This window comes from Nelumbo lutea, chromosome 6, assembly GCF_056320005.1.
Source record: "Nelumbo lutea isolate HS-2025 chromosome 6, American lotus-T2T, whole genome shotgun sequence".
NCBI classification, from domain to species: domain Eukaryota; kingdom Viridiplantae; phylum Streptophyta; class Magnoliopsida; order Proteales; family Nelumbonaceae; genus Nelumbo; species Nelumbo lutea.
In genome coordinates, this window is record NC_142689.1 from 27,181,069 (window position 1) to 27,208,751 (window position 27,683).

At 40.3% G+C, this 27,683-nt stretch overlaps 1 protein-coding gene across 5 annotated transcripts in view; it reads left to right on the plus strand.

Moving 5' to 3' along the window:
• Positions 1-25,394, plus strand: part of TTN1 (ARM repeat superfamily protein) — a 78,678-nt gene extending 53,284 nt beyond the window's left edge. For 3 of the 5 annotated variants that reach the window (XM_088952616.1, XM_088952618.1, XM_088952621.1), the window contains exons 10-17: positions 1,930-2,128; positions 2,423-2,628; positions 2,727-2,951; positions 3,071-3,634; positions 3,707-3,973; positions 22,287-22,388; positions 24,011-24,196; positions 24,516-25,394. In XM_088952616.1, coding sequence (XP_088808742.1) covers positions 1,930-2,128; positions 2,423-2,628; positions 2,727-2,951; positions 3,071-3,634; positions 3,707-3,973; positions 22,287-22,388; positions 24,011-24,196; positions 24,516-24,800 — 2,034 coding nt within the window. In that variant the 3' untranslated portion in view covers positions 24,801-25,394. The remainder of the gene's footprint in view (positions 1-1,929; positions 2,129-2,422; positions 2,629-2,726; positions 2,952-3,070; positions 3,635-3,706; positions 3,974-22,286; positions 22,389-24,010; positions 24,197-24,515) is intronic. The other 2 variants (XM_088952617.1, XM_088952620.1) reach the window with 1 other exon arrangement.
• The last annotated feature ends 2,289 nt before the right edge of the window (positions 25,395-27,683 follow it).

The following is a 27,683-nucleotide window of genomic DNA, read 5'->3' on the forward strand; positions in this document are numbered from 1 at the left end:
ATGATTGTGATAGGATTAGCCCCTTTGTCAGACAAGTGAATATCAGGGTTTACACTCTCTGATGGAAAACAAATTCAGACTACAAATGAACTCAATACAATTGTTCCCTACTTTCCCCTTGCTTTGTTAGACAGTTAGCCATATCATTTCCTGATCTCCCCACCCATTTAATATTAACAACTAGGCTCTTTATCATCCACTTAAATTTTTTAATTTCATTCTTAAAGCTCCACACGATAGACTCAGGGTTCTATAGCCAGCCCACTACCACCTTGTAATCCCCTTCTATTAGTAATTGTTGCACACCTAACTGAACTGCAAGCTGTACACCCTGGATGGCAGCTAGCATTTCTGTTCTAATAGAGTTTCCAATCTCTTTACAAAATGTATTTATATTTGTATTATATTATTTTATGAAAAAGGTTTGCAAAATGTTTTAATCCTGGGATCCACCTATGCAGAGGGTGTGATACTGCGTTTTGTAGTCAGGGAAGGGGTCATTGTGAGCAGTGATCATTTGGTTGCCACTCGGTTGGGTAAGGGATGAGAAAAGGGAACTACAATTGAAGGTACTAGAGGGTGTTAGGGCCCAAAATCTTTTATCCCTTTTACCAGCTACTAGACAAATCCTTTCCAAGGACTGTAGTAGGATTGTGACATTATTCAACTCATGATCATGAAGCCCTCTTCTAAAGCCTAAATCCCAATTACACCCAGCAATTGCATCAGATAGGTCTAAAAAAACAAGATATGGTTCCTCCCTATGGTTGGAAAGAGCATAGAGACTGGGGAATTGTGTCTTTAGTGGAAGGTTGTCCACTCAAATATGATCCCAAAACTTAACAAGATTCCCAGAACCCGGGCATGACATAGGTGTGTTAAGAGGGCTTACTTGGTAGACCAGTAAGGATATATTAGAAATGAGTTGATTCAGATAGTTTAGGTGTATGATTGAAGACCAATTCTACACCATTGACCAGGGTTGCCACTTGAGAGGGAAGGGTCTGGTTTAGGAGCAATCCAACACCTAGCCCAACTCTGAGTTTGTAATGGCTAATCCAAGCCCCATTCTTTAAGGTTAAGGATCCACATTTGCATTAGGTTCAACTAATGGTTTTTATGCTGGCTTGTAGCCTGACATAGTCCTTTATCTAGGCTTGTGACTGGCAGTGTAAGACAAGCCAACGCTGATTGAGTTAAAAGCCTCAAGAAACTAACCTCCCTAGGTGCACAGGTGAGGTTTACATTTTTAAAATCACTGCCAGTTGCAAGCCTTAAAAAGGGTATGCACCTAACCTTGTATACACAGCTTTAAATGCCAATGGTAAGGTCTGTATCCAGTCCACTCCTCCAAGATCCAAGATAGCTAGGACCAACTTCAGGTAATGGTCTTTTACTGTTGGGCTTGGGTTGCATCAGATTTGGTTAAGGCTCAACCTGAGCACAACATTGGCTTAAGCTGAGTTAGGGTTTGTAGGCCCCAAGTGTAAAAAAGGTTCTAAGAAGAGAGATTTGATGCAAATTGGAAACTCAAATAGAGCAAAGAGGGATGAAAAGGTCATAATTGAAGTTGTAGAAGAAGACTTGAGCATTAACAGTGTTGCTCCCTGGCTTGGTCATCGTATCTGCTCTACAATATCTATTGCTATGTTTGTATCATGGGTTATAGGATTGAAGGTTTTACACTTTGTTATCTTGTACAGCTCCTAAATAAAGTTCTAGCAGTGCTTCCACAGTGACTTGTTAAATCATGCATATTCTTTTGGGTATTAAAAAATCTGTATTGGCATCTCATATTACTATCCTCTTGCAATTCTTTCCAATGTCAAAAAACTTCATTGAAAGAATCAGTAATTGCCTTTGTACCTTTTTTCATCTGTTACGTGTATTTGCTGACTGTAACATCTTACACTGCATAAACCTGCTTAGGATAAAGGCTTGAGAGAACTTGCTGCAGAGGCGCTTTCTGCTCTTGTGAAGTATGATACTGGGTATTTTGCATCGTTTGTTCTGGAACGTTTGATTCCCTGTACTCTCTCAACTGATTTGTGCATGCGTCATGGTGCAACCTTAGCTGTTGGGGAACTTGTTTTGGCTCTACATCAATGTGATCATTTGCTTTCCACTGGTCAGTATTTTCCACATGTTTTAGCAAAATTAGCAAAATACCCCCTATGGTTCCCGATTTTTGCTTGCCAAAATGTCCATCACTATTGAAACTACAAACCATGGTCAGAGCAAAATGAGCCAAATCCCTCTTACCATAAAAGCATTATGATCTCTCACAATAAAAATAAGGACAGAGAGGCAGTGTCGTAAAGAAGTTTCTATATTGTAGAGGTTTTATAACAAGTGAGCTTTTGATCTTTGGTTTCCTTAGACAAGTTATGGTTAAGCCTATCTGAATTCTTTCTTACACCAGATAAGCAGAAATCTGTTGCTGGTATTGTTCCTGCAATTGAGAAAGCGCGTCTTTATCGTGGAAAGGGTGGAGAAATAATGCGCTCTGCTGTTTCTCGTTTCATTGAGTGTATATCTCTCAGTCATATATCCTTACCACAAAGAATCAAACAAAGTTTGCTTGGTACCCTTAACGAGAATCTGAGACATCCGAATGATCAGATCCAGGTATGTCTTATATAGATTAGGAACTTCTTATCTTGTTTTCTGATCTTTTGCTTCTTCCCAGTTTCACATTGTAATGAATTTAATTATATTACTTGCAGAATGCTGCTGTTGAAGCCCTAAAACACTTTGTCCCAGCATACCTTGTCATGGTAGATGATGGGAATGCTGATAGTATAACATCCAAGTATCTGGATCTCTTGTCAGATCCTAATGTTGCAGCAAGGCGTGGATCAGCATTGGCATTAGGTATCCTGCCTTTCAAGTTTCTGGCTGCAAAGTGGACGGTTGTGATATCGAATCTTTGTAGGTCTTGTGCAATTGAGGTAAATATTGTGGTATTCATTTCAATGGGGTTATTTTGCTGGGGGCTATTGTTAAGCTTTTCTGCCTCAAAGCCAACTTTGTCATTTGCTGGCATGGTAAAGAGTCCTCCTATGTGCAGGATAATCCTGATGATAGAGATGCTGAAGCCCGTGTAAATGCAGTTCGAGGGCTTGTATCGGTTTGTGAAACATTAAGTTCTACCAGGAAACATTCTCAATTCCTTTCTGTTGATGATGACATGTCTCTTTGTCTTATGATAAAAAGGGAAGTTATGCAGACATTATTTAAAGCACTTGATGACTACTCTGTAGATAACAGAGGTGATGTGGGTTCTTGGGTCCGAGAAGCTGCCATGGATGGCCTTGAAAGATGTACATATATCCTTTGTGAAAGAGAACCTGAGGGCTTCCTGAGGAAGACAACAGGGATCGAATATAAAGAACATCCAGATAATGACATTGCTGAAAGGGATCAGGGACACACACTTTTTGATGCAAGTCTTGCAACCAGCTTAGTTGGAGGGTTTGTAAAGCAAGCTGTCGAGAAGATTGATAAAATAAGAGACATTGCAGCAACTATTCTTGGGAGGATTTTGCACAACGAAAGAATTTTTGTTCCGTGCATACCTTTTCGGGAAAAGCTGGAAGAATTTGTTCCCAATCATCCAGACTTAAAGTGGGGAGTAAGTAGAGATGGATCATTCTATCAATTTACCTGAGTTTTTCAACTGATGTCATTCATAAATTTCTTGCAGGTACCAACTTTCTCTTACCCACGCTTAGTTCAGTTGCTTCAATTTAGTTGTTACAGCAGATTTCTGATTTCTGGGTTAGTTATCTCTATTGGGGGATTGCAAGATTCCCTGCGGAAGGCATCGACCACAGCTTTATTAATGTATCTTCAAGATACTCTAGCTGACAAACATGAAGGGTGCTCGAGAGAGCATATGTTAGGTGATGATCTCCTTTGGGTCCTCCAACAGTATAGAAGATGTGACAGGGTCATTATACCCACACTGAAGGTAAAAGCATTTTGTATCCTCATGGATGTTGAAAGATGTGACCGGGTCGTAAAAATGTTTACTTTCATTACTATGGAATCCTAGCAATCTTGAAAATTTAGTTAAAGTATGAGTTCATTCATGGCCTTCCCTGGACAAAGGAGGGTTATGTCAGGTTGGCAGCTGACACAAAACTCTTACAAACTATTCTTTTGGTCAGTGATCTTGAAAGCTCATTGATTATGAACAAATAATATTTACAACTGCCAAGTAGCCCAGGAGGTGCCACTGTTATCAGTCCCTCTTGCTATTAATTCTGTGAAGTTTGACCATGAACGCTTTCCCTCTGTACATCATCAGGTACCTCCCCCAAAAATTGATCCTTATTGCCTTCCTCAGCCAATGAGTCAACAACACCATTTTCAGACCTGTGAATGCATGAATGTCATGTTAAAGTCTCTTATCATTTCTTTGACCTTTCTCATGGTACTTTGATAGTGCCAAGTTCCCATCCTGTTATTTTCCATCCATCCTATTACTACTTTTGAGTCCCCTTCTATGATCAGTGTTGTGATATTTATGATGTGCTCAATCTCAACCTATGGAAGAGTGGCATTAGTTCTGCTCTTATATAGAATTTTCATAGCATATTGGCCCCAAGTAGATGTTTTTAATTCAAACATTATAGTCTCTAATGACTCCCCTAATGGCCTTAGATTGCTCATGCTCTACACCATTCAAAGTTTAGGTTGTAGGCATCATAGTGAGGTAGGTATCATTGTAATATCCTCTTACACTTTGATGTAGTAGAGTTAGCCACCCAATGCCGAACTTGGATATGCTCCCCACACCTACCCACACAACAGCCATGCATTGGTAACACCTTCCCATGAATGAAAACAAGAGATGTTCCCAATGCATGGCGGTAGTGTTGTGCGTGTAGGTCTGGGTAGCAGATCCGAATTCCCCAATGCCACCTCTTTGAGATGTCCTCCATGGAGAAGGATTCAAAAGTTATAAGGTCTAAGCCCAATGACATCTTCACCAAGATATTCTTTAGAATCTCCTCTTTTTGCCTTGATTGAAGAAGATCCTATCATTCCTCTCCTAAATGGACCAAAGAATAGTCACCCTAGTTCACCTCCATTTTATTCTCCCTCTCTTGAATGAGAGAGAAAAAAGTGGGCTTAAAAAGAGTTTCCGAGTCAAGGGGAGAGGAGTCCATAAAAGGAAAAGTCAAGGGGTGAGGACCACTTACAACTAAACAAGGAAGTGAACCTTTCCCAAATCCAAGTAGAAAAAGGATAGGAGATTGGTAGGTGATATGAAGATTCACCACTTGACCAAACAAAGAGCACATACAAGGGGAAACCAGCACAATAAACTCCTTTTTCTAAGAAAGATCAGAAGTGTTGTTTTTTTTTTTTTTGGTGGAACACCTGTCAACAAAAAGCCCTAATTTTTTTTATGGCACAGGTTGGTACTGAATTTCCTACATTGGAAAAGACAATGAGACCAAAGACTGAGGCTGAAAGGAGATAGCCTTGAAGAAGGTGGCACAAGAAAATAAATTGGAGCAAGGGAACCAAATTCTAGAATCAGAAGAAGAGGAATCCAAGTGAATAGCATCAAGAGATAGGAAGTCCAAGATAGGGATGCTTCACCATATTTATTTAAAGAAGAGGAATAATTATGTGTTGTGCTGTGTGTGCAAGAGCAGCACTGATTTGGACAGTGTGGGAAGAAGGGGATGGCAGAATTTTCCAAGAGGCGAGTGTAGAGAACACTGATGTGGGCCCCACTGCAGTGGTCCCCACTGTGTTCGTAGGACAGCATGTGTAGTTATTTGTTTCAGTTATAGTAGTGTCAGTTTGAGTCAGTTTGTTAATTCAGTTGTTATTTATTTCAGCTTTTATTTACTTTATTTATTATGTAAGTACTAAGGGCAGATGTGTCCTTTCCATTATGTACTAAACATAACCTATAAATAATAAGAAAGTGGTGGCGGCAGATCTGTTAGAATCTGTCCCTCCTTTCAACCACTTGTGTTCTCCTGTTTCTCTTCTATTCTCTCTTTTTTCTCTCTCTTTTCTTTCACTTTTCTTCTGTTTTGTAAACCTAAAACCTATTAGGATTCAAGACTGATTACAGTCTTGATCTTCTACTTGGTATCAGAGCCTATCTAGGGCTTCTCATGTGTGTCTAGTCCAGTCGACCTAGGGCTGGAAGCTTTGAAGAAGTATTCGGTGACTGAATCTTGGAGATTACCAGGAGAGGTTCGCGGCAGTTGAAGACTTGCCGCGGCTTGCATAGAGTTGGTAATCAGGAAGAAGCAGTGAAGGTTAGGGTTTAGGTAACCCTAGAAGACAGTAAACCGAAGTACATAAGTAAGTTTTTTTTATTGAGTTTCAGAGACTGCAATCAGTCGAGATAGGTTGGACCTATTTAGAAGGAGGGGCCGAACTGTGTTCAAGTTTGTTTCTAGGGTTTGACTTGCCGAACTGTGTTTAAGTTTGTTTCTAGGGTTTGACTGTTGGGCCGAACCCCCCTCCCCCCTCCCCCCTCTCAGAGGTGATTAGTTTTAGGGTTTCATATTGCCCTACGACAAGTCCCACTTGTGCGGACTGCTTGGAGAGTGCAACTGAGCACTTATTTCAGACCTACAGTTGAAACCCTAATTTTGCTCTCGCAGCAGTGGGCCCCACAGTAGTGATTTCAGAAAATAGCATCTCAAATTGACAGGCTGCTTGGTACTGTGCATGCCGATTGATTTCAGATCAGATTTGAGTTGATTCCTTGTATATACTGTGATAGGCGGCTGGTTTTAGATCAGATTTCGGATCAGATTTCAGACCTGCTTGTTTGACTCTGTTTTCTGGTATAGTGGCTCTAACAGTTTGTAGCCACTGAATCTTAATCAAAGATGGAGTTTAAGGGTCAGGGAGAAAGTAGTTTTGGAAACCACAGTTATGGTAGTGTATCTGAAACCGGGTTTCAAATTACAACTATGAGACTTGATGGGTCAAATTATTTGGAGTGGGCTCAATCATCCATGATGGTTATTGGAGGAAGGGGAAAACTGGGTTACCTCTTGGGAGATGTGAAAGAACCTTCCAAGGAGGACCCAACATACACCAAATGGGTTCAAGAGAACTATTTGGTTATGGCATGGCTGTGTAATTCTATGCAGCCACATATCAGCCAAAATTACTTGTGGGCAAAGATAGCCAAAGAGATATGGGATGTTGTGAAAGAAACCTATTCCCAACCCCTTAATGTTGCTAGAGCCTATGAACTGAAGTGTGAGGTGAACAGCCTTAAACAAGGAGAGAAGCCAATTTTTGCCTACTTCTCTACCTTGAAATCCTTGTGGCATGGGATTGACCATCTAGAGACCCTTGAGTGGGAGAGTCTCAAAGATGCATAGACCCACAGAAAGCAAGTCGAGACGAATAGGGTATTTGAGTTTCTGGCTGGTTTGAATTCAGATTATGACATTGTGCGACAACAGATATTGACAAGAGATAGTGTGACCCTTTCTCAAATATTCTCACTGGTGCATAGTGAAGAGAACAGGAGGAAAGTCATGATGCAGCCTCAACCCTCTTTCCCAGCCTTGACAGCTATTAAACCTAAGCCAAGGGGTGACTCAGAAAGGGACTGGAAGAAGGAAGATAAACGGGATCTGGTATGTGAACATTGCAAGAAACCCAAGCACACAAAAGATACTTGTTGGAAGCTACATCCTCACTTAGTCCCAGCAAAACTAAGAAATAAGAAGGGTAATGCTCATGTGGCCGTGAACACTGATTCAACATCCTCATCAGGCACATCCCTAGAGACTTTAGCTACTGTTCGGGCTGCCCTCATACAGTTGGAAAAGGAAGTTGGGAGTTCAGCTCAGCCATCTCAGTCACCATCAGCTCCTGCCACATCTGCATTTGCACATTCAGGTACTCGAGCCTCAGCTTACCATGCTTCAGCTCCAGGTAATGCTGACCACTGCTGGGTAATTGATTCAGGTGCATCTGACCATATGACTAGCTTGCCATCTTTGTTCACTTCTTATCACTTGTCCTTTGGCCGAGATAGAGTATCCATTGCTGATGGCTCTCTTGTTCCCATTTCGGGCAAGGGGGACATCAAGCTATCGGATACTATCTCTTTGACTTCTGTCTTGCATGTTCCTAAGTTTGATACTAACCTGCTTTCAGTTAGTAGTATTACCAAACACATGAACTGTTCAGTAACCTTTTTCCCTGACCGATGTGTTTTTCAGGATTTGGAGACGAGGGAGGTGATTGGGACTGGCCGTGAGACGAACGGGATCTATCTGCTTGGAGAGAGTTCTCGTCGGGAGGAGTCAGTGGATAAGAAGTCTTTTGTTTCCCAGTCTGTGAGTTCGGTTATGTCAAAGCATAACCGATTAGGTCATTTGTCTTTTAAGTCTTTGAAGAGTCTGTTTCCTGCCTTATTTGAGTCTGTTGAGTTATCAAAGTTGAGGTGTGAGAGTTGTGAGTTTGCCAAACATTGTAGAACCTCTTATTCTTTAAGTAATAAAAGGAGTAATTCCTCTTTTGATATTGTGCATACTGATGTTTGGGGGCCATATCATCTCTCTTCTATGGGTGGGTACAGATATTTTCCACTGTTTGTTGATGACCATACTCGTTTTTCTTGGGTCTATCTTATGCGTTCTCGGGATGAGGTTCCTGCTCTGACCCAAAACTTCCATCAGATGGTTCTCACTCAGTTTGGGACCAAAATCAAAGTCCTTAGATCTGATAATGCAAAGGAATACTTTGCTCAGCCATTGACCTCCTACCTTCTTAGCCATGGAGTTATTCACCAGAGCACTTGCCCTTATACACCACAGCAGAACGGCGTTGCCGAAAGGAAGAATAGGCATATCTTGGAGGTGGCTAGAAGCATTATGTTTACTTCCAATGTACCTATTCGCTTCTGGGGTGATGCTATCCTCACGGCAGTTTATCTCATTAATCGAGTTCCTTCCCAGGTTCTTGATATGAGAACCCTCTTTTCCCTTCTATACCCAGACGAGGAGTTGTTCATTGTTCCCCTTAAAACCTTTGGTTGTACCTGTTTCGTTCAGCTTCTCGGGCCTCATCATTCCAAGTTTGAACCTAAGGCCTCTAAATGCATTTTCCTTGGTTATGCACAAACTCAAAAGGGTTATTGCTGCTATGATCCGGTTTCATGGAAACGGTTTGTCTCCATGGATGTCACCTTCTTTGAGGAGACACCCTATTATCCTAGGGTTTCTCCTCAGGGGGTGAGCAGTGAGAGTGGGGCTGTTTTGAGTTTCTTTCCTTAAGGGGAGAGCAGTGAGAGTGGAAGTGGGGCTGTTTTGAGTGGGGCTGTTCCTTTACCTATTCCACTGGATAATGAAGGCTGTAGTGGTGAGGATGGTCAGAGGGAGCCGGAGTTGAGAGTCTATCACAGGCGATGCAGGCAGGTTGATCCTAGTCATCGACAGTCCCAGCCAGCTCCAGTTCCTTCTGCGGCTCCAGATCTAGAGCCTACTAAGATACCTCTCACTGTTGCCACTTCCCCTCTTGTGGATGACCTTGATATCCCTATTGCCATTCGCAAAGGGAAACGACATTGCACCACTTCTACAACTCATAGCATCTCATAGTTCTTATCCTATGATCGTCTATCTCCATCTTACCGGTCCTATCTCACTTCCATTGCCGATGTCCCTATTCCAAGAACAGTGCAAGAAGCCTTATCAGTTCTAGAATGGAAAGATGCAATGCAAGTCGAAATGGATGCCTTGTTGAAGAATAATACTTGGGCACTGGTTGACCTACCAAAAGGAAAGAAACCAGTGGGATGCAGATGGGTGTTCACTGTGAAGCATAATGCTGATGGCTCTATTGAAAGGTACAAAGCCCGGCTGGTTGCAAAGGGGTTCACTCAGACTTATGGTATAGACTACTTGGAGACCTTTGCCCCAGTAGCCAAGATGACCACCATCCGAGTTCTGTTATCCTATGCAGTAAATCATTCTTGGCCCCTGTTTCAGATGGATGTTAAAAATGCCTTTCTGAATGGAGACTTACAGGAAGAGGTTTACATGTAGTTGCCTCCTGGATTCTATGATATAGAGACAGGTAAGAAGGTTTGCCGACTGAACAAGGCATTGTATGGTTTGAAGCAGTCACCTAGAGCTTGGTTTGATAGGTTCAGATTATCCCTTGGAAAGTTTGGTTATGTACAGGCCCAATCAGATAATACACTATTCATGAAGAGGGTGGAGTCCTCTCTGACACTACTTGCAGTATATGTTGATGATATTGTGGTGACAGGAAATGACAGTCATGAGATTGAGTCCCTCAAACAACTCCATCAAGAGTTTGAGGTGAAAGATCTTGGTGCACTGCGGTACTTTTTGGGTATTGAGGTTGCTAGATCCAAGCAAGGGATTTTTTTCTCTCAGAGAAAATATGTTCTAGATCTGTTGGCGGAAACTGGAAAGTTGGGTGTTAAGCCGGCTGATACACCCATCGAACAAAATCACAAGATTAGTGCAGAGGGCGGGGAGCCTCTTGAAGACAAAGTTATGTTCCAACGGTTGGTTGGAAAGCTCCTATATCTCTGCCTCACTCAGCCGGATATCAGCTATGCAGTTAGTGTTGTTAGCCAGTACATGCACTCCCCTAGAACTTCTCATCTTCTTGCGGCAGAGAAAATATTAGCATATTTGAAGAGATGCCCGGGTAGAGGTATACTGCTCAAGAACAATAATCACATGAGGGTGGAAGTCTATACAGATGCCGATTGGGCTGGGAGTATTGATGACAGAAGGTCTACCTCTGGATATTGTGCCCTTGTGGGAGGTAACCTTGTCTCTTGTAGGAGTAAGAAGCAGGGTGTTGTTTCCCACTCCAGTGCTGAAGCGGAATACAGGTCAATGGCTAATGGAGTGGCTGAAATCTTATGGCTGAGGTCACTACTTGAAGAGATGGGTATTGACAATGAAAAGCCCTTAATGCTGTATTGTGATAATCAGGCATATTTTAATATAGCCCACAACCTAGTGCAGCATGACAGAACTAAACATATCGAAGTTGATCGACATTTTGTGCGAGAAAGGGTCACATCACAAGAAGTGTGTCTTCCGTACATCACATCTAATATGCAGCTCGCGGATATCCTCACCATGGCTGTACCAAGGAGAAGTTAGAGACAGACCTATCCAAGTTGGGAATGATAGATATCTACTCCTAACTTGAGGGGGAGTGTAGAGAACACTGATGTGGGCCCCACTACAGTGGTCCCCACTGTGTTCGTAGGACAACATGTGTAGTTATTTGTTTCAGTTATAGTAGTTTTAGTTTGAGTCAATTTGTTAATTCAGTTGTTATTTATTTCAGCTTTTATTTACTTTATTTATTATGTAAGTACTAAGGGCAGATGTGTTCTTTCCATTATGTACTAAACAACCTATAAATAATAAGAAAGTGGCGGCATCAGATCTATTAGAATCTGTCCCTCCTTTCAACCACTTGTGTTCTCCCGTTTCTCTTCTATTCTCTCTCCTTTCTCTCACTTTTCTTCTGTTTTGTAAACCTAAAACCTATTAGGATTCAAGACTGATTACAGTCTTGATCTTCTACTGCGAGAAGTCTACAAGAATTGAAGGAGTGCATTCTAAATAGGGTGTTTTTGTGGCTAAAATCCCTGGATTGATTCCACCAATTCTCTTTCAATCTGGAGGAATTGGTCAGCAGTAGCAAGCTGCTCCTCTTTAGAGAGGAGTTTGAGTTGGGAATCCCCTCCTGAAGGTTTCTTGAAACTGAATTTTGATGGCAGCAGTCAAGGTAATCCAGGCCCCTTTGGAATGGCGAATGGGAGGGGTGCTGAGGAATGAAATATGGTTCTAGTAGGAATCTGCTGAATTAAAAAAATATGAAGAAAGTAGTTTCTTGAAGAGAGAAGGAAGAGAGAAGGAGAAGAAGAGAAGAAGAGTAGTTGAAAAGAAAAGAGAGCAAGAATCTGGCCGCCCCCTTCACTTATTATTTATACTAAAATAATAGAACAGTACAAAGACAACTATGCCCTTATAGGGCAGAAAAACATAAAACAACATATATAACACTTAAAAAACATAATAAAATTTGGACTCACATAACTATTGTGGTCCCCACCTCCTATCTAACCACTAACATAAAACATCTACTCAGAAAAACATCATAAAACTAATTAATCTTCAACACCCCCTCAAGGTGGGAGTAAATGTCACACATTCCCAACTTGTGTAGATCATGTTCAAGCTTGTTCCTTGCCACCCCTTTAGTGAGAACATTAGCTAGGAAATAAGGCAGACAAACGTCTCCGGTTGTTACCCTTTCTCTTATAAAGTGTTATTAACTTCATTGTGTTTTGTCCTATCATGCTGAATTGGATTGTGGGCAATATTGATTGCAGCCTGATTGTCACAGTATAACATCATAGTTTCCTCTACTTTCACCCCAATCTCACTCAAAAGAGATCTAACCCAAAGAAGTTCTGAGACACCATGAGTTGTGGATCTATACTCAGCCTCTGCACTTGACCTTGCCATAACCGCTTGCTTCTTACTCTTCCAGGAGATCAAGTTTCCACCTACAAAGGTACACACTTCTGATGTAGACCTCTTGTCATCTAAGCATCCTGCCCAGTCTGTATCTGTATAGGATTCTAGCTTAAGATTCTCATGATTTGAGAAAAGAATGCCTCTGGCAGGGTGCTTTTTCAGATATGCAAGTTTTCTCTCAATAGCTTCCCAGTGCTGAACCCGAGGTGCATGCATGTACTGGCTCACAACACTGACAGCATAAGAAATATCTGGTAGTGTCATACACAAATACAACAATCAACCCATCATTCTTTGATATCTCCCCATATCCTTTACCAATTCACCATCCACACCATTAATTCTGTGATTTGGATCAATAGGAGTGTCTGCTAGTTTGGTCCCCAGCTTCCCAGTCTCTCGCAGTAGGTCAAGTACATAGTTTCTTTGTGAAATGAAGATCCCATGCTTGGATCTTGCAACTTCAATCCCTAAGAAGTATTTGAGCTCACCAAGATCTTTGATCTCAAGTTCTTGTTGCAATGATTTTTTGGGATCATCAGTCTCCTCCAGATCATTTCTTGTCACCACTATATCATCCACATACACAATCAGAATTGACACCAAAGCATCTCTCCTCTTCACAAAGTGGGTGTGATCAGACTGTGTCTATGTGTATCCAAAATGGATGAGTGCCCTTCTGAACCTGTCAAACCAAGCCCTAAGTGACTGTTTCCGTCCATACAGAGATTTTCTGAGTTTGCACACCTTTCCTTTACCAACATTTTTCATAAAAGCCTACTGGAATGTCCATATATACCTCGTCCTGTAAGTCACCTTTGAGGAAAGCATTTTTGACATCAAGCTGGAACAAGGGCCATGAATAGGTGGCTGCTAGAGATAAAAGGATACGAACTGAACTCATCTTAGCTACTAGTGCAAAGGTTTCCAGATAATCGACACCATAGGTCTGAGTATACCCTTTTGCTACCAACCTTGCCTTGTACTTCTCTATCTTGCCATCGACCTTATACTTCACTATGAATACCCATCGACATCCAACTGTCTCCTTGTCGGGGGGGGAGATCAACTATTTCCCAAGTTTGGTTTTTGACCAAAGCATCCATCTCATCTTGCATGGTTGTTTTCCTCTCAGGTTTGGAGAGAGCCTCAATAACATTCATGGGTATAGACACAGAATCACGGGAAGAAAGAAAAGCATGGTAGGAGGGTGATAAGGCACTGTAGGAAAGATGGTGTGAAATGCAGTGGGCTGTACATTTTCTCTTCCTCTTACGAAGTGCAATGGGAAGATCAAGGTTAGTGGGATCAGCTGCAACAATGGTGTTAGGGACAGAAACATTATCATCAGAAAACATAACAGGCTCAGGCTCAAGAGGAATACCTGAACTGTATCTACCGAATCTGAAGTTTCAGGACTAATAGAGAGTGGTGTGGGTCGAGGATGTGTGGAATCAACCATCATCTTCTGGCGTTGATATTGCTATGTGGCTGTCCTAGTGGCTCAGGTAATGAAACTGGAGGTGCAGGTGCTGGCTGAACTGATGTAGATGCTGGCTGAACTGATGGAGGAACCACAAAAACAGGAAGATGAGCAAATTGTGAGTTCTCCTCCCCAAAACTCTCCCCCTGAGGAGAACCACTCGAGAAGAAGAATGTGGATTCAAGAAAGGTAACACCCATAGTGACAAATCTGCTCTTCGACACTAGGTCATAACAGCAATACCCCTTTTGGTTCTGAGCATACCCAAGAAAAACACATTTCTTGGCCATAGGATCCAATTTCTTGCGATGAAGGCCAAGAATGTGAACAAAAGAAACACAACCAAAAACTCTCAGAGGTATATGCAATATCTCTCCATCTGGAAAAAGAATGCTAAATGACACCTTAAACCCCAAAGTTCGTGAAGGAACACAGTTAATCACATGTACGGCCGTAAGAACTGCATCTCCCCAGAACTGCACAGGAAGTGAAGCACACACCATAAGACTCCTTGCCACTCCCACAATGTGTCTGCTTTTCCTCTTAGCAACTCCATTCTATTGCGGTGTATATGCACAATTGCTCTGATGAACTACACCATGTTCTAAGAGATACGTGGTTAGGTCCTTCTCAAAGTACTCTCTGGCATTATCTGATCTAAAAGCCTTAGTTCTCACTTGAAATTGTGTGAGAACCATCTGGTGGAATTGTCATACTAAGTTAGGAACCTCATCACGTGATCTCATCAAATATATTCAAGAATGTCATGTATAGTCATCCACAAACAAGAGAAAGTAACAGAATCCTCCCATGGAAGGGATTTGATATGGCCCCCATATATCAGTGTGAACAATATTAAAAGCAGAAGTGCTTCTTTTATTACTTGGTTTAAAAGACTGTCTACAATGCTTTCCTAACTGACAACTCTCACACTCTAAAGTAGATAATTGAATAGACTTAAACAACTTTGGGAAAAGACATTTCAAAGAACTAAAAGAAAGATATCCCAAGCGATTGTGCCAAAGCATAATCTGGTTCACTGACTCTGACCCACCACTATTGCTGCTGCTAACATGATGGTCCTGATGTCTTGGAATCTCATCCAAAAGGTAGACTCCATTCACCTCACGACCACTCTCAATCATCTTCTTTGACTTCAGATCCTGCAAAACACAATTACCAAGAAGAAAGGTCACAGAACAATTCAAAATTTTTGTCAAAGAACTAATAGACAGTAGGTTGGTATGAAGTCTAGGGACATGTAAAACAGAAGACTGAGTTATATCATTGGTCACTCTAATTGTCCCCTTCCCAGCAATGGGCATATGTGAACCATCTGCTGTAGAGACTCTGTTTCTACCAGAGTACAACTGATAGGAACTGAAAATGGTGGGGGCATTAGTCATATGCTCAGATGCTCCTGAGTCTATAATCCATAGAGGTCCCTCCTTACCTGAAGTGGATGCAAGATTTGTAGTTGCATATGAACTACCTGTATGTGCAAAGGAAGTGGTGTAGTTGGCTCCTGCATTCTGCTGTCCATCTGGAAGGCTAGAGCTGGGTGAATCTTTCTTACTCATAAGCTGTCCAAACCTCTCTAATTCCGTTCTCACTACTTCTACTGCAATGGATTCCCAATCAGTTTGGGAGAGAGGGGCTGAAGAGTTTCTTGTAGTGGCTACATTTGCATTTCCCTTCTTGTTACTTATCCGAGCAGGCATAAGATTTGGATGAAGCTTCCAACAAGTGTCCCTGGTATGCTTAGGTTTCTTGCAATAATCACACACCAAGTCCTCCTTATCTTCCCTTCTAGTCTCACTACTCCCCCTGTCTCTATTCGGCTTAGGTTTTGTTGTACCAACCATATCCGACTGGTCAATCCCAGGCTGTCTCAGCATAACATTTCTCCTACTCTCCTCTCCAGAGACAAAAGCATAGGCTTGAGAGAGTGTCACACCCTTCCTAGAAAGAATATGCTGCCTAGCAATGTCAAATTCATGGTTCAGCCCTGCCAAGAACTCAAAAACCCTATTCCTCTCTACCAGTTTGTGATAAGTTGCTACATCATTTACATTTTCCCATACCACAGTTTCTAAGTGATCTATTTCCTGCCATAGGGTTTTTAGCATGGAGAAATACCCAGCAAGAGGTTTTTCTCCTTGTTTCATACTTATCACCTGATTTCTTAACTGATAGGCTCTGGTTTCATTTTGCTTCTGAGAGTAGGTTTCAGTCACTCCATCTGAAATCTCCTTAGTAGTATTAGCCCATAGGAAATTTTGTGCAATATGAGGTAACATAGAATTACGCAGCCAGGATATTAGCATGTAATTCTCTTGCACCCATCGGGAAGAGTCTGTATCAGGTTTCTTCTCCTCCCCAGTGAGATACCCTAATTTTCCACGGCCACCAATAGCCATCTTAGCTGATTGTGCCCACTCCAAATAATTTGTACCATCAAGTTTTACTGTAGTAATGATCCTAGACCAAAAAATATCACTACTACCTCCAATACCCAGTCCCACAGTACCGGTAGATTTCATCTCGGTATTCCAACTCTCCATTTTACTTCAAATAGTTCAACAGTAAGAAAAAATAGATTGGAGACCTTCAAAAAATAATTTAATACCACACACACAGAAACCAACCCTTCCGAAAGAAGAAAACCCTATCTGAAGGGAAATCTCTCTCCTCCCCATGCCTTCCAATAGAGAGAAAAGTGAATCGATCACTTCGGGAGGCCTAGAAAATTTTAGAAACCAAACCACCCTCTTCAGAAAATCAAAAGAAAACTAACAATACCTAGGCGCCCAAGATCAGATAAAAAACATAGAGTCCAACTTTTCTGGGACTCTTCCCCGTACTCTAGTTCTTCTTGATTTTGATGCCAAACAGTAGATCACCTTCCTGATGTCTAGATCCCACCAAACAGTCCAAGAACTGGGCAATCTATAGCAGATCGATCAGCCCTTTACTACTTCATGCAGTTGGTTGATCTAGGGTTGCATGAGAATGCTTCAAGAAACCCTAGCCGATGCTCTGATACCAAGTAGGAATCTGCTGAATTAAAAAAATATGAAAGAAAGTAGTTTCTTGAAGAGAGAAGGAGACGAAGAGAAGAAGAGAAGTTGAAAAGAAAAGAGAGCAATAATCTGGCTGCCCCCTTCACTTATTATTTATACTAAAATAATAGAACAATACAAAGACAACTATGCCCTTATAGGGCGGCAAAACATAAAACAGCATATATAACACTCAAAAAACATAATAAATTTGGACTCACATAACTACTGTGGTCCCCACCTCCTATCTAACAACTAACATAAAACATCTACTCAGAAAAAATCATAAAACTAATTAATCTTCAACAGTTCTCCTTTACTCGGGTCCTCTAAGAGTTGGGAACTCTACTAGGGCAGAATTGCTAGCTGCCACCAAGGGTGTACAACTTGCAGTTCAGCTAGGTGTGGAACACTGCTAATTGAAGGGGATTCCGAGGTGGTAGTGGGTTGGCTACAGAATCCAGAGTCTATGGTGTGGTGCTTTACGAATGAAATTGAAAAATTCAAGTGGCTGACAAGGAACTTGGCTGTAAGAATACAATGGTTGGGGGGATCAGCAAATGCTTTGACTGATTGCCTAGCAAAGTAAGGGACAAACAAGGAATAATTGTATGGGCTCAATTGTAGTTTGAATTTGGTTTCTGTTTTCTGTTTCTTCTTGTTGTTAGGAGAGGATACAGCTCGCTCCTCTTCATGGGAAGCTTATCTCAAGTTCTCTTTCTCTTAATGGAATCTTAATTTATTTATAAAAAAAGACCCCTTTGAAAGCCTAAGACCCAAAAAATGAGGGTAAAAGTCTTTAAAAGACACAGGATAAGGTCAATTTAACTTGGTTGTTGGATAAAGGAAAACAAATGAGGGTAAATGTCTTTAAAAGGAGTGTTTCTCCTGCATAGATCCTTCGAAAATTTGGTTTTGGTTCTGGAGCAAGCATTTTTCCAAACCCACGCCCCTTGATCCTTCTGGCTAAACTAATATCCTAAAATGGAGTAGTATCTTCCTACCACTTTCACTTTTAAAATTTTTATCATTTGAAAGCAATCAATCAATAACTGCATATTCCTCACCCTTGTTCCTCCATTGTCCTCACCAAAAAGTATTATGTCTATGGACTGTAGATCTGTGATTCTTGTCTCATTCCTTCCCACTTTCCACTCCTAAATTAGCTATGTCTTTTAGTAGAGGGTAATAGTGGATCTCTTTGTCTTAAACCTATTTTTATAGGAAAAAAAAATCTTTTACACCCTGTTAACTAGAATTTTTGTAGGAACTTTCACCTTACAATCAACCTCCTCCAATGATCATACAACCACATTTTCCTAAGATTTCTCCCATAAAGGACCAATCCACCATATCATATGCCTTCTCTAAGTCCAATTTGCAGACCTCTTGTTTTTTTCCTGACCTTTTCATTTCTTTGAGGCATTCATTGGAAATCAAACATTGGGCATTGGTCTATTATTTGTCTTCCTTGAACAAAGGCCCCTTGTAAAATTAGACACCTACCTATCAAACTAATAGGCCTGAAATCATTAGGGTGCTTAGCCTCAGATTGTTTGGGGATTAAGGCAATGAGGGTGGCTTTTTCCCTTGGGTTTATTACTCTTTTTGAATTCTTCAAATACATCCAGTAGATCCTGCTTCAGGATATTCCAACATTTTTGGAAAAAATCCATAGAGAAACCATTTGGTCTCAAGGCTTTAGATTGCCCTGTTAAGAACTCTGCTGATCCTCCTCAATCAGTCTCTCCAACTCTATAGCTATGTCCCTATCCAAGGTTGGCCAGTCAAACCTCTTGACAAGCAATTTCTTTGGTTGAGAGCAACAAAGACTGCTTTAAATGGTTCACAAAAGGTTGTGGGTATTACTTCAGGCTGAGTGCGTTCCCATCAATTTCTACTTTTGAGACAAAATTCTTCTTATCTTACCGTTTGATAGAGAATGAAGGCACTTAGTGTTCTTGTCACCCTCCTTGATCCACCTACTTTGCGATTTTTTTTTTCTCTAAAAGATAGAGGCTCCTCGGTATTAGATGCAAACCGTTCTTCAGTTTCCACTCTTACTCTTATCAGAAGATAGAGGCTCCTGAGTCTCCTTGAAATCAAGGGTTTCTAACCGATTCAGGATTTGTTGCTTATATGTTTTGACCCTCCCAAATTCTTCCTTGTTCCATGTTTTAATCTTTCTTTCAACCTTTGAAGTCTTCTGTAAAAGCGATGACCTTTCCATCCAGCCCCACCTGCATCCTGCTCCCACCAAGACTTTACCATCAATTTGGCTAAGAAAAGGTGCTACTAATTAACCCATTTGGGTCAATTGCACAAGAGATGCAATGGGATTAGTATACCTAGTTTGAATGTATGCATTTTATGTGCTTGACTCACCAAGCTCACTTTTTGTGATCTTTATGCAACTTAATTACGGCTGGATAAAGGAGGGTTGCATCAGGTTGGAGGCTGGTACTAAAACTTTAGCCAAACTCTCATGATCATGGATCCTGATTTGTCATTTTATACATATGCTAGGGCATGGATAGGCAGTAAACAGAACAGAATGGTGAAGTAGGATTAATGTAGCCAACCCAATATAGTTGGGATAAGGTTTGGATTATGATGAATTGAAAAGAGATCTCATAGAATTGGCAGTCATATGCAGTAAGCCACTGCAAAGCTAATATCAGCATAGACATAGACTTCTATTTTTCCATCGATGTACATGAGCCAAGTCTGCCCATCACTTTCTTTAACAACTCTTGAGATCTTTTATTCTCAAAAATCTTTTTGTTTCTTTTTGTCCAAATAGTTCACTTTACTGCACATGATGGTATGGTTGACCAAACAAATTTTCCTTTGCTGCTAAACCCTTTCACTGACCAAGCCTCAAAAAATTCTTTCACTGATCTAGGTTAGATCCAGTAAAGGTCCAGAAGTTTATGAAAATGAGACCAAATTTTGTGTGAGCTGGCAGTGCATGAACAGATGATCCTCTGTCCATTTTTTCCTGATTTTACAGAACACATGGCATGTCCTGAATATTCTTCCCTTCTTAATCAATCTATCCTTAGGCAGGCAATTTACCTGAGACTCCTAACCATGTCAGACAAGAGACTTTTGAAGGGACATCCAAACTCCACACAACTTTGTATGTGAAACTTGAATTTTTGGTCTCTCTGAGGTGCTTGGCAACTGATTTGACAGAGAAGCAGGACTCAGCAGTCCACTTCTATAGCCTACAATCTTCACTCTTCATGTTTGGTGACTTTGGTCCATTACCTAGAAGCAAGAGCAATAGATTGGCTGTACTCCCTATTTCTCAGTTAGGGTTGTCAGTGGGTGGAGTTAAGTTGTAAACCCGCACTGATCCAACCATAGTTTTCAAGGCACCTAGCAATCCTCTTTATTAAGAACATTAAATTTCCTCTAAAAATGTGGCAAACCATCACATTATATTAATGTTTAATTATTTTAAAAAATAATACTGCTATAATAAGGATTTAATAGAGAATTCCATATCAATTAGTAGCTAAGAAGGTCAACTTTATATGATAAATATTCAAGATGGAAAGTAAAATAGAAAAAATAAGGATGGAGTTTATGTTTTATTTAATTAGAGAGAGAGAATAGAAAAAAAACACAACCTCTTTATAATTCTATTCTTTCTTTCGTCTTTCTTTCTTTCTTTCTCTCTATCTTTCTTTTTCTCTCCTCAAAACCCTTTGATCTTTTAAATTTCAAAGGTAAAGCATTAAAACAAAGTGTATATATATATATATATATATATAGCATACAATAAAGTGTATTTACACATACATTAATAAGATACAACAATATAAATTATATTATAAAAGGCACCCGCCTTATCATTTATGTTGCCTAGGCGGGCGTCTAGTTGCTAAAAGTCTAAGGCGTTTGAGCAAGGCGCCCAGCCAAGGGTGCCTAGTCGCCTAGGCGGTGCCTTGACAACTATGGATCCAACCCTATTGGGTTAGGGTCAGGTCAACCTTGATCTGGTTTCAGGTTGAGGTAAACCTGTGCTGAACCTGACCCATTGACATTGCTGCAGTGAAATATTTGTAAATATAAGCTTAGTTGAGTACATGCATACTATACATGGGATGGGACGGGTTGGGTTTGGTGTCCTCTACTTAGTTGGGTCAGGTAAGGTTGATGCTGCTTTGGGTTGGTTTGGTTGAAGCAAACCAACTCGAACCTGAGCTGCTGAGTACTCTTAGTTCTGAAAATTACTGCAAAATCTTGGCATCCAAGTAATATCACTGTCTTGATATTCAAAGGATGTGCCACGCTGCCACTTTGCATCTTTATGGTCTGCAATCAAGTGTGGGTCTGTAAAAACCTCAGAAGAGGTTTTTTTTCTGCACCACTTATCCTGCTGGAAACGTAACCTTTCCCTATTTCCCACCTTATAGGATACTCCTTTGATGAAAGATTTGTAAGCATTCCAAACAGAATAGCTGAAGAATATTGGCCTTGGTCTGACCCACCTGACCTGTATCCATAATTCTCTGCAATCAAACTTGTCGACTGCCCCTTTCTTCTTAAACTTCCAAAACCACTTTGTTAACAAAGCTGTGTTCATTAGTGTTTTAATTTTTTGTTGTCCCAGACCTTCCACTTCCTTGAGATTGTAAGTCTGATTACAATTTACAAAAAGCATTTTCCTCTCTTCCCTCCACTCCACAAAAATTCCCTTTAAATCCTTTTAGTCTTTTTGCCAACTTTGCTGGAATCAGAAAAAGTGACAAATATTATGCTGGCAAGTTGGATGGGGTACTTTGGTAAATAAACCAAAGTAGAAATGCTTTTCTGTGGCTTCATAGGGTTCACCTGTGAGGAGAAAAAAGAACAAAACTTCACACCCAGCCATATCCCCCTCCTAATTAACTATTAACCCCAAGACTCCAACAACCAAGCCTACTGAACCAATGACACCACAGAAACCTCCCACTGAGCCCAACTCAGCAACTTACAATCAAATAAATTCAAAAATAGAAAAAAATCCGACTTCTTTCCACACCCTTACAATAAATCACAAACTTTAATCTAACTTTTATTGCAAGGTCTCATATCGCATACTTTAAGTGATTTTGTCTTATATATTTCCATGACCTCTATTTTCCACATTTGCATTAATATTGTTCTTCTGTTTCATGCCATTATCTTTTCTAGAATTCCAGTATGGATTTGAAGCTTCGGAGATCTGATGGATTCTTTTTTCATTTTCAGACCATTGAGATTCTTTTCAGCAAAAAGATCCTCCTGAACATGGAGGTTAGTCAACTGTTTCCTTTTGTCTTCTGCTGTTAATGTTTCATTGTATTATATTTATAGGAGCTGTTTGATGACAGCTTAAGTGACTGAATTGAATGTCTTATTGCTTTGTATTTTCATGTAAATAATAAATACTTGAGGATATAGTAATCAGCCCAATAAAGGAGCTCACAACCCCAGAAACTTATTTGCTAAAAGGCCAAGCTATAAGTCATTTCAGTGGAGCTATTTCAGCTGTAATGTGATGGCCCCTTATGGCACTGAACAGAATGGAATGGCAAAACAGGATTCATGTAGCCGATCTCATGTAGTTGGGACAAGGCTTAGATGATGAAAATGACGAGGGAGTGAGCACACACAGAATTGAAGAGTTTTTCTTTTCATTTTTTTAATGTTATCAAGAAAATTATTTTGGCAAAACTCCTGAGGCTGTTATGTGGGTTTCATCCGTACTATTAGTAATGAATCTTGTGGACGGTTTGCATCTTAAAAAGTAACATTCATCACATTACTTGTTGGTGAATTCTCAATAATAATCAATAAAAAGTAGATAACTAATGGAAGAAGGTAAGATGGCAAGAGAAGAGAGGAACAGAAGAAAGGATAATGGCTGTAATAATGGGAGTACAAAGAGTAGGTGATATGAATATCAACAAGAACTAGATGCATGGAAGTAAAAGTTCAATGGGTTCAAAGGGAAACCAACGGCATGGCTGATTATTCTCCTTGGGATTTCTTTATGCATGTACGTCTTGTTTTTATTTTAATAAAATCACAAAGTTGTTAATAAAAAAGAGAAGAAAGGAGAGACGAGAAAAGCAAACCAGTAGTGGGAGCCAATGTGAACCTCAAACATTTATATTAGCTGCTAGAACTGATAAGGAAAATTACAATAGTGCCCCTAGTTAGGCGGTAGCAGTAACAACTATATGTAACTGCTAAAAAAGGCCCATGGCCCAATAAGAAATTATAATAAAAAATGTCCAACAATAGGGAAAGAAGGACAGCAGTAACCAAGTAAAAAATAAACACCCTAGTGGAACATTCAAGGAGCATCCAATAAATGGAGCAATAGGCATCTTGATGCTGTCTTATGGCCTAAATAATTACACAATGGAAGGAATTATGCGTTTGATGTTGGTAAGAACTTTCTGACAATGTGTCTAGTTCCAAGCAAGGGAACCTGTCATTTCCACTTGAAACAACTCTAGTTATGCTGCCGGTTCAGCAGGACACGAAGCAAAAATTGAGAGCAAGTGTGAAAGCCATGTGATAGCATCCGAGCAGTAGAGCTGCTTGATGAAGTGCACTAGGATTGCAATTCATTTTTCACGATGTTGTAGCACACCCTTTTTCTTGTGTGGTGCCTGTGCACTCTTTAAGTTTTGAAGTTGGATGCAATGTCTTAACTCATGCTTAATATTTGAATTAGATATTTTTCATACTAAAATACCACTCTATTCTTAAGATAGAAATGGTTGCTTGCATTTGTTCATTTCTATCTTCTTTTTCCTGTTTCATATTTTTTTTCGAAAGGGTTGCCTTACACACTGGAAAGCAGGATTATTAATTAAATCCTTAGGGTTAGCTTGTACTGACATGGCAGTATCATGACATAACAGGCTAAGACTCTGGATTTTTGTGTTGGTGTTTTGGACTCCTTGGCTATTGAATTGAAGGGATCAAGGGACTTCTCCAAGTTATATGCAGGCATTTCTATTCTTGGTTATGTTGCTTCTGTTTCAGATCCCATCAATATTCAGGCTTTTTCTCAGCTTCTTACTTTTCTTGGTCATCGATACCCAAAGGTTTGTACCCACAGAATGAAACACTGATTATAAACCTCAAATTCCAGCATTGAGTGATTTGCATCATTATGGCTTCTCTCCTGGAATGAATCTCCTTTTTTTTCTTTAATTATTTTATTTTCCACTTGTCTATAAAGGCATCTATCTATTGGATAATGATACGTAAGGACTGCAGTAAATACTAAAATAACATCCAGAAGGGAATCAACAATATAGGCATTTAACAGTGCCCTGACCAAATGCTTGATAGTGCCCTTTATTTGTTCTTTAAACCTTCTCCCCTGCTATTAAAATTACTTTGTTACATTTTATTTCTCAGATACGGAAAGCATCCGCTGATCAGGTCTATCTTGCCTTGTTGCAAAACGAGAATCTCGTGGCAGCAAGGGACAAAAGGGAGAAGGCACTTGAGATCATTTCTGAAACTTGTTGGGAAGGTGACATAGAGGAAGCAAAACACAAAAGGTTACTACTGTATGAGATGGCTGGTATGGAAGCCAGTAAACTTTTGAAGACCAACAGAGAAGCAAACAAGGATAATAAGAAATCCGTAGCTGATGAGAATGCATCATATTCGTCACTAGTTGGTTCATCTGGGTTCTGACTATAGAGATTAGCTGCTTCGCCATATTTGTTCCATAAATTTGAATGGTAAATGGAGCTCTCTCTGTAGCTTTGTGCTTGTATGGGTGTGGCAACAAAAGATGTGTGATTCTTGAATGTGTCAGTAGTGTACAATCAGATGGATCTGCAGGGTCTTATCTGCGTTTTCAGTTGTAGAAATTGCTTGTAAATTAATTAAGAAGGTAAAAATATAGGCAGGGTAAAAGTAGGTCATATACCCACTTCCAGGAAGAATCAACATGCCATTCGACGTAATAGAATTCCTTCAGCTGAGTCATGGCGTGCAGTCATTTTTTCTATTTAGCTGCTCACCACCCTGCAATACTCGAGGAGGGATCCAGCACAATTGGAAGAATAGTGCACATTGCATTTGCATGGCGTCTTTGCCTCCGTTGCTGTCCTTGAATACATGGAATGTTATCAATGGCAAGCCGCGGGGTTGCAATATCATGCATCCCCCGGTAGGTGCATGATATCTAAGAGAAATTCTTGAGGATCTTTTTATTACATTTGTATGGTATTTGTTGTAAAAATCTAATCAAGGGAATGGAACTTATCGTTTTCTCTTTCCGAACCAGAGTGCAACTGTGTTCGTAGAAGTGGTGCTGAGAAACTGAGAAATGCTGTCAGAAGGTTGAGTTTGTGCCATTGGTCATTCTCCTCAAAACCATATTTGTCCCCATGGTGCATATGGTGCAGTGAGTGAATGCAAATCGGTTTTCAAGATGAAACAGTCTATATGTTTGTTTATCTGAATGGACACAGTTGTGTCCTAAAATTTAATTTAAATTTAAATAGTCAAAAAAAGCATACGTGCACCTGTGCCCACGCCCTGGTTCGGCGTGGCACGTGCATTTGTGAAAAGCACCCCCAACCAAGGTTCAGAGTATCAATACTTGCCGATACTGGCATATCAGCCTATATCGGTACTCTTCTTTTCTGTTTGTTTATTTTTTTTTTGAATTTAGTTTAGAGGGGTTGGATTATGCCTGGTTTACCCCCTTAACCATTTGTCAGCCCAAAACACCCCCTGTAGGGGCGTATTTAAAAGGCTCCGATACGATACGGGCTGATACGTATCGATGCTTTGAACCTTGTCACCAACCCCCCTCACATGTATGTGAACATTGGTTAAGGGAAGTCAAATTCATAGAGAGAACAAGTCTAGTAATATACTCAAATTCATCTCTTTTCCAAACAATGTTGGACAAGAGAGTTTTCACATGTTTATGAGAAACAAAAGCAAAACTAACAAAGACAACCAAAAAACAGAGGGAGGGAAGTCAATTTTTTTGTAATTTGAATCTTCCCTCCAACAGTATCTAAAGGGATATTGTGGTGTTATGGAAGGCTCAGTTTGGAAAGAGTACAATTACAAATATGTAGAGTGGGAATGAGATTCCAATTCTGTCTGACCCAAGAGTTGGAATGGAAATAGTCCGTTATGATTCTCATCCCAAAACCCTATTCCTATAAGTCAAACAAGCTCTTATTTATTTCTAGCTTGGCTACCTTCGATGGTTGAGCGGTAAAATTAGAAGTCAGAACAACAAAAGGGAACTTGCAGAGTTGCAGTCTTGCACAAGAAGTCAATTGTCAAGGGAAGAGCAAGAGCTTCTTTGTGATATTCAGACCTACCTTGTAATTTATGTAAATTATATTTTTATCAACCTGTTTGGGCAGAATTCTCCAAGTCACACCCTTGGTGATTGCCCCGCCTCGCCATGGTGCAACCAGCAATTGTTTCTGAAGCAATGTGATAAAGCTTTTTGCATCAATGCGGCTACCTCTTATGTACATGTGATGGTAGGAATAATCGCTTCTCCCTAGTCCGAAACTCCGAATTCTCCTAGCTTTAAATTTCACATAATATGATATGACGCACTTTGATTCCTATTCCTGCCGTCTAAACTGGGTCTAAATTTTGATATCAGGCAGCTAGTGATCAGACTTGTCCAATCAAATTGCATCATTATCTATTTAAAGGATAAGTGAATTGCAATTCACCTCAGAAATTTGAAATTGCACCCCTCTCTAGTGTACTAGTAGCCCCTCTATAAACCGCATCCTGCCCGTGAATTTGGTATCAATCCACGGGTAGGATTCAGCCCACTAAATCTTAGTTCCACCTTATGAGTGGACTGAAATATAAAAACCCCTTTATTTGAAATCAGTGTGAAGAGCGCTATGTGAGGAGCAGATCCAAACTCTGGGAACACACCTTTTGATGTTAGTGCCTGTGGTGGGATGCATTTAACCTTATCAATACCAAAGAAAAATTTGTTGTTGCGAGTTGCGACATGGGCTGGAAGTGCTCTTCTTTAGTATATGTTTGGCATCAATGCTGCAGATACATTACCTTTTTCTCAAAAAACTGTACTGCTGATGTGTGGGTTAGAAGAATCGTTTTCTGAGAAAACGGTCTTTTTTTTTCTTTTTTTTTTTTGTTTGGAATCGTTGCTGTTAAGTAGGACAATTCCTGGAGAAACAACAACATTTTCTGTTTGGTACCAATGCTCCAGGAAAAGTTTTCAACACTGGTAGCTATTATCCAGTGCCATGTCATGTCCTTGTCACTGCCACCTCATGTCCCTTTTGGCAGCAATGAGCTGCAGCTTCAAGAAATGACAAATTCGATGTCGCTTCAAGCCACGTCATCCCGATTTCTAAGGCGTGGCTTGGAGCACCGTTTTTTATGGAAAAACGGTTCCAAACAAATAGGCGTTTCCTGAAGCACCATTTTTTCTGATGTGGTGTTGATGTGTTGCTGTTTTCTGGAGCAACAACATCGATGCCAAATAGACGCTTAATTAACACACATAGTCCTTAATTTTAATGAATATATTTATTTAAGTAAACTATT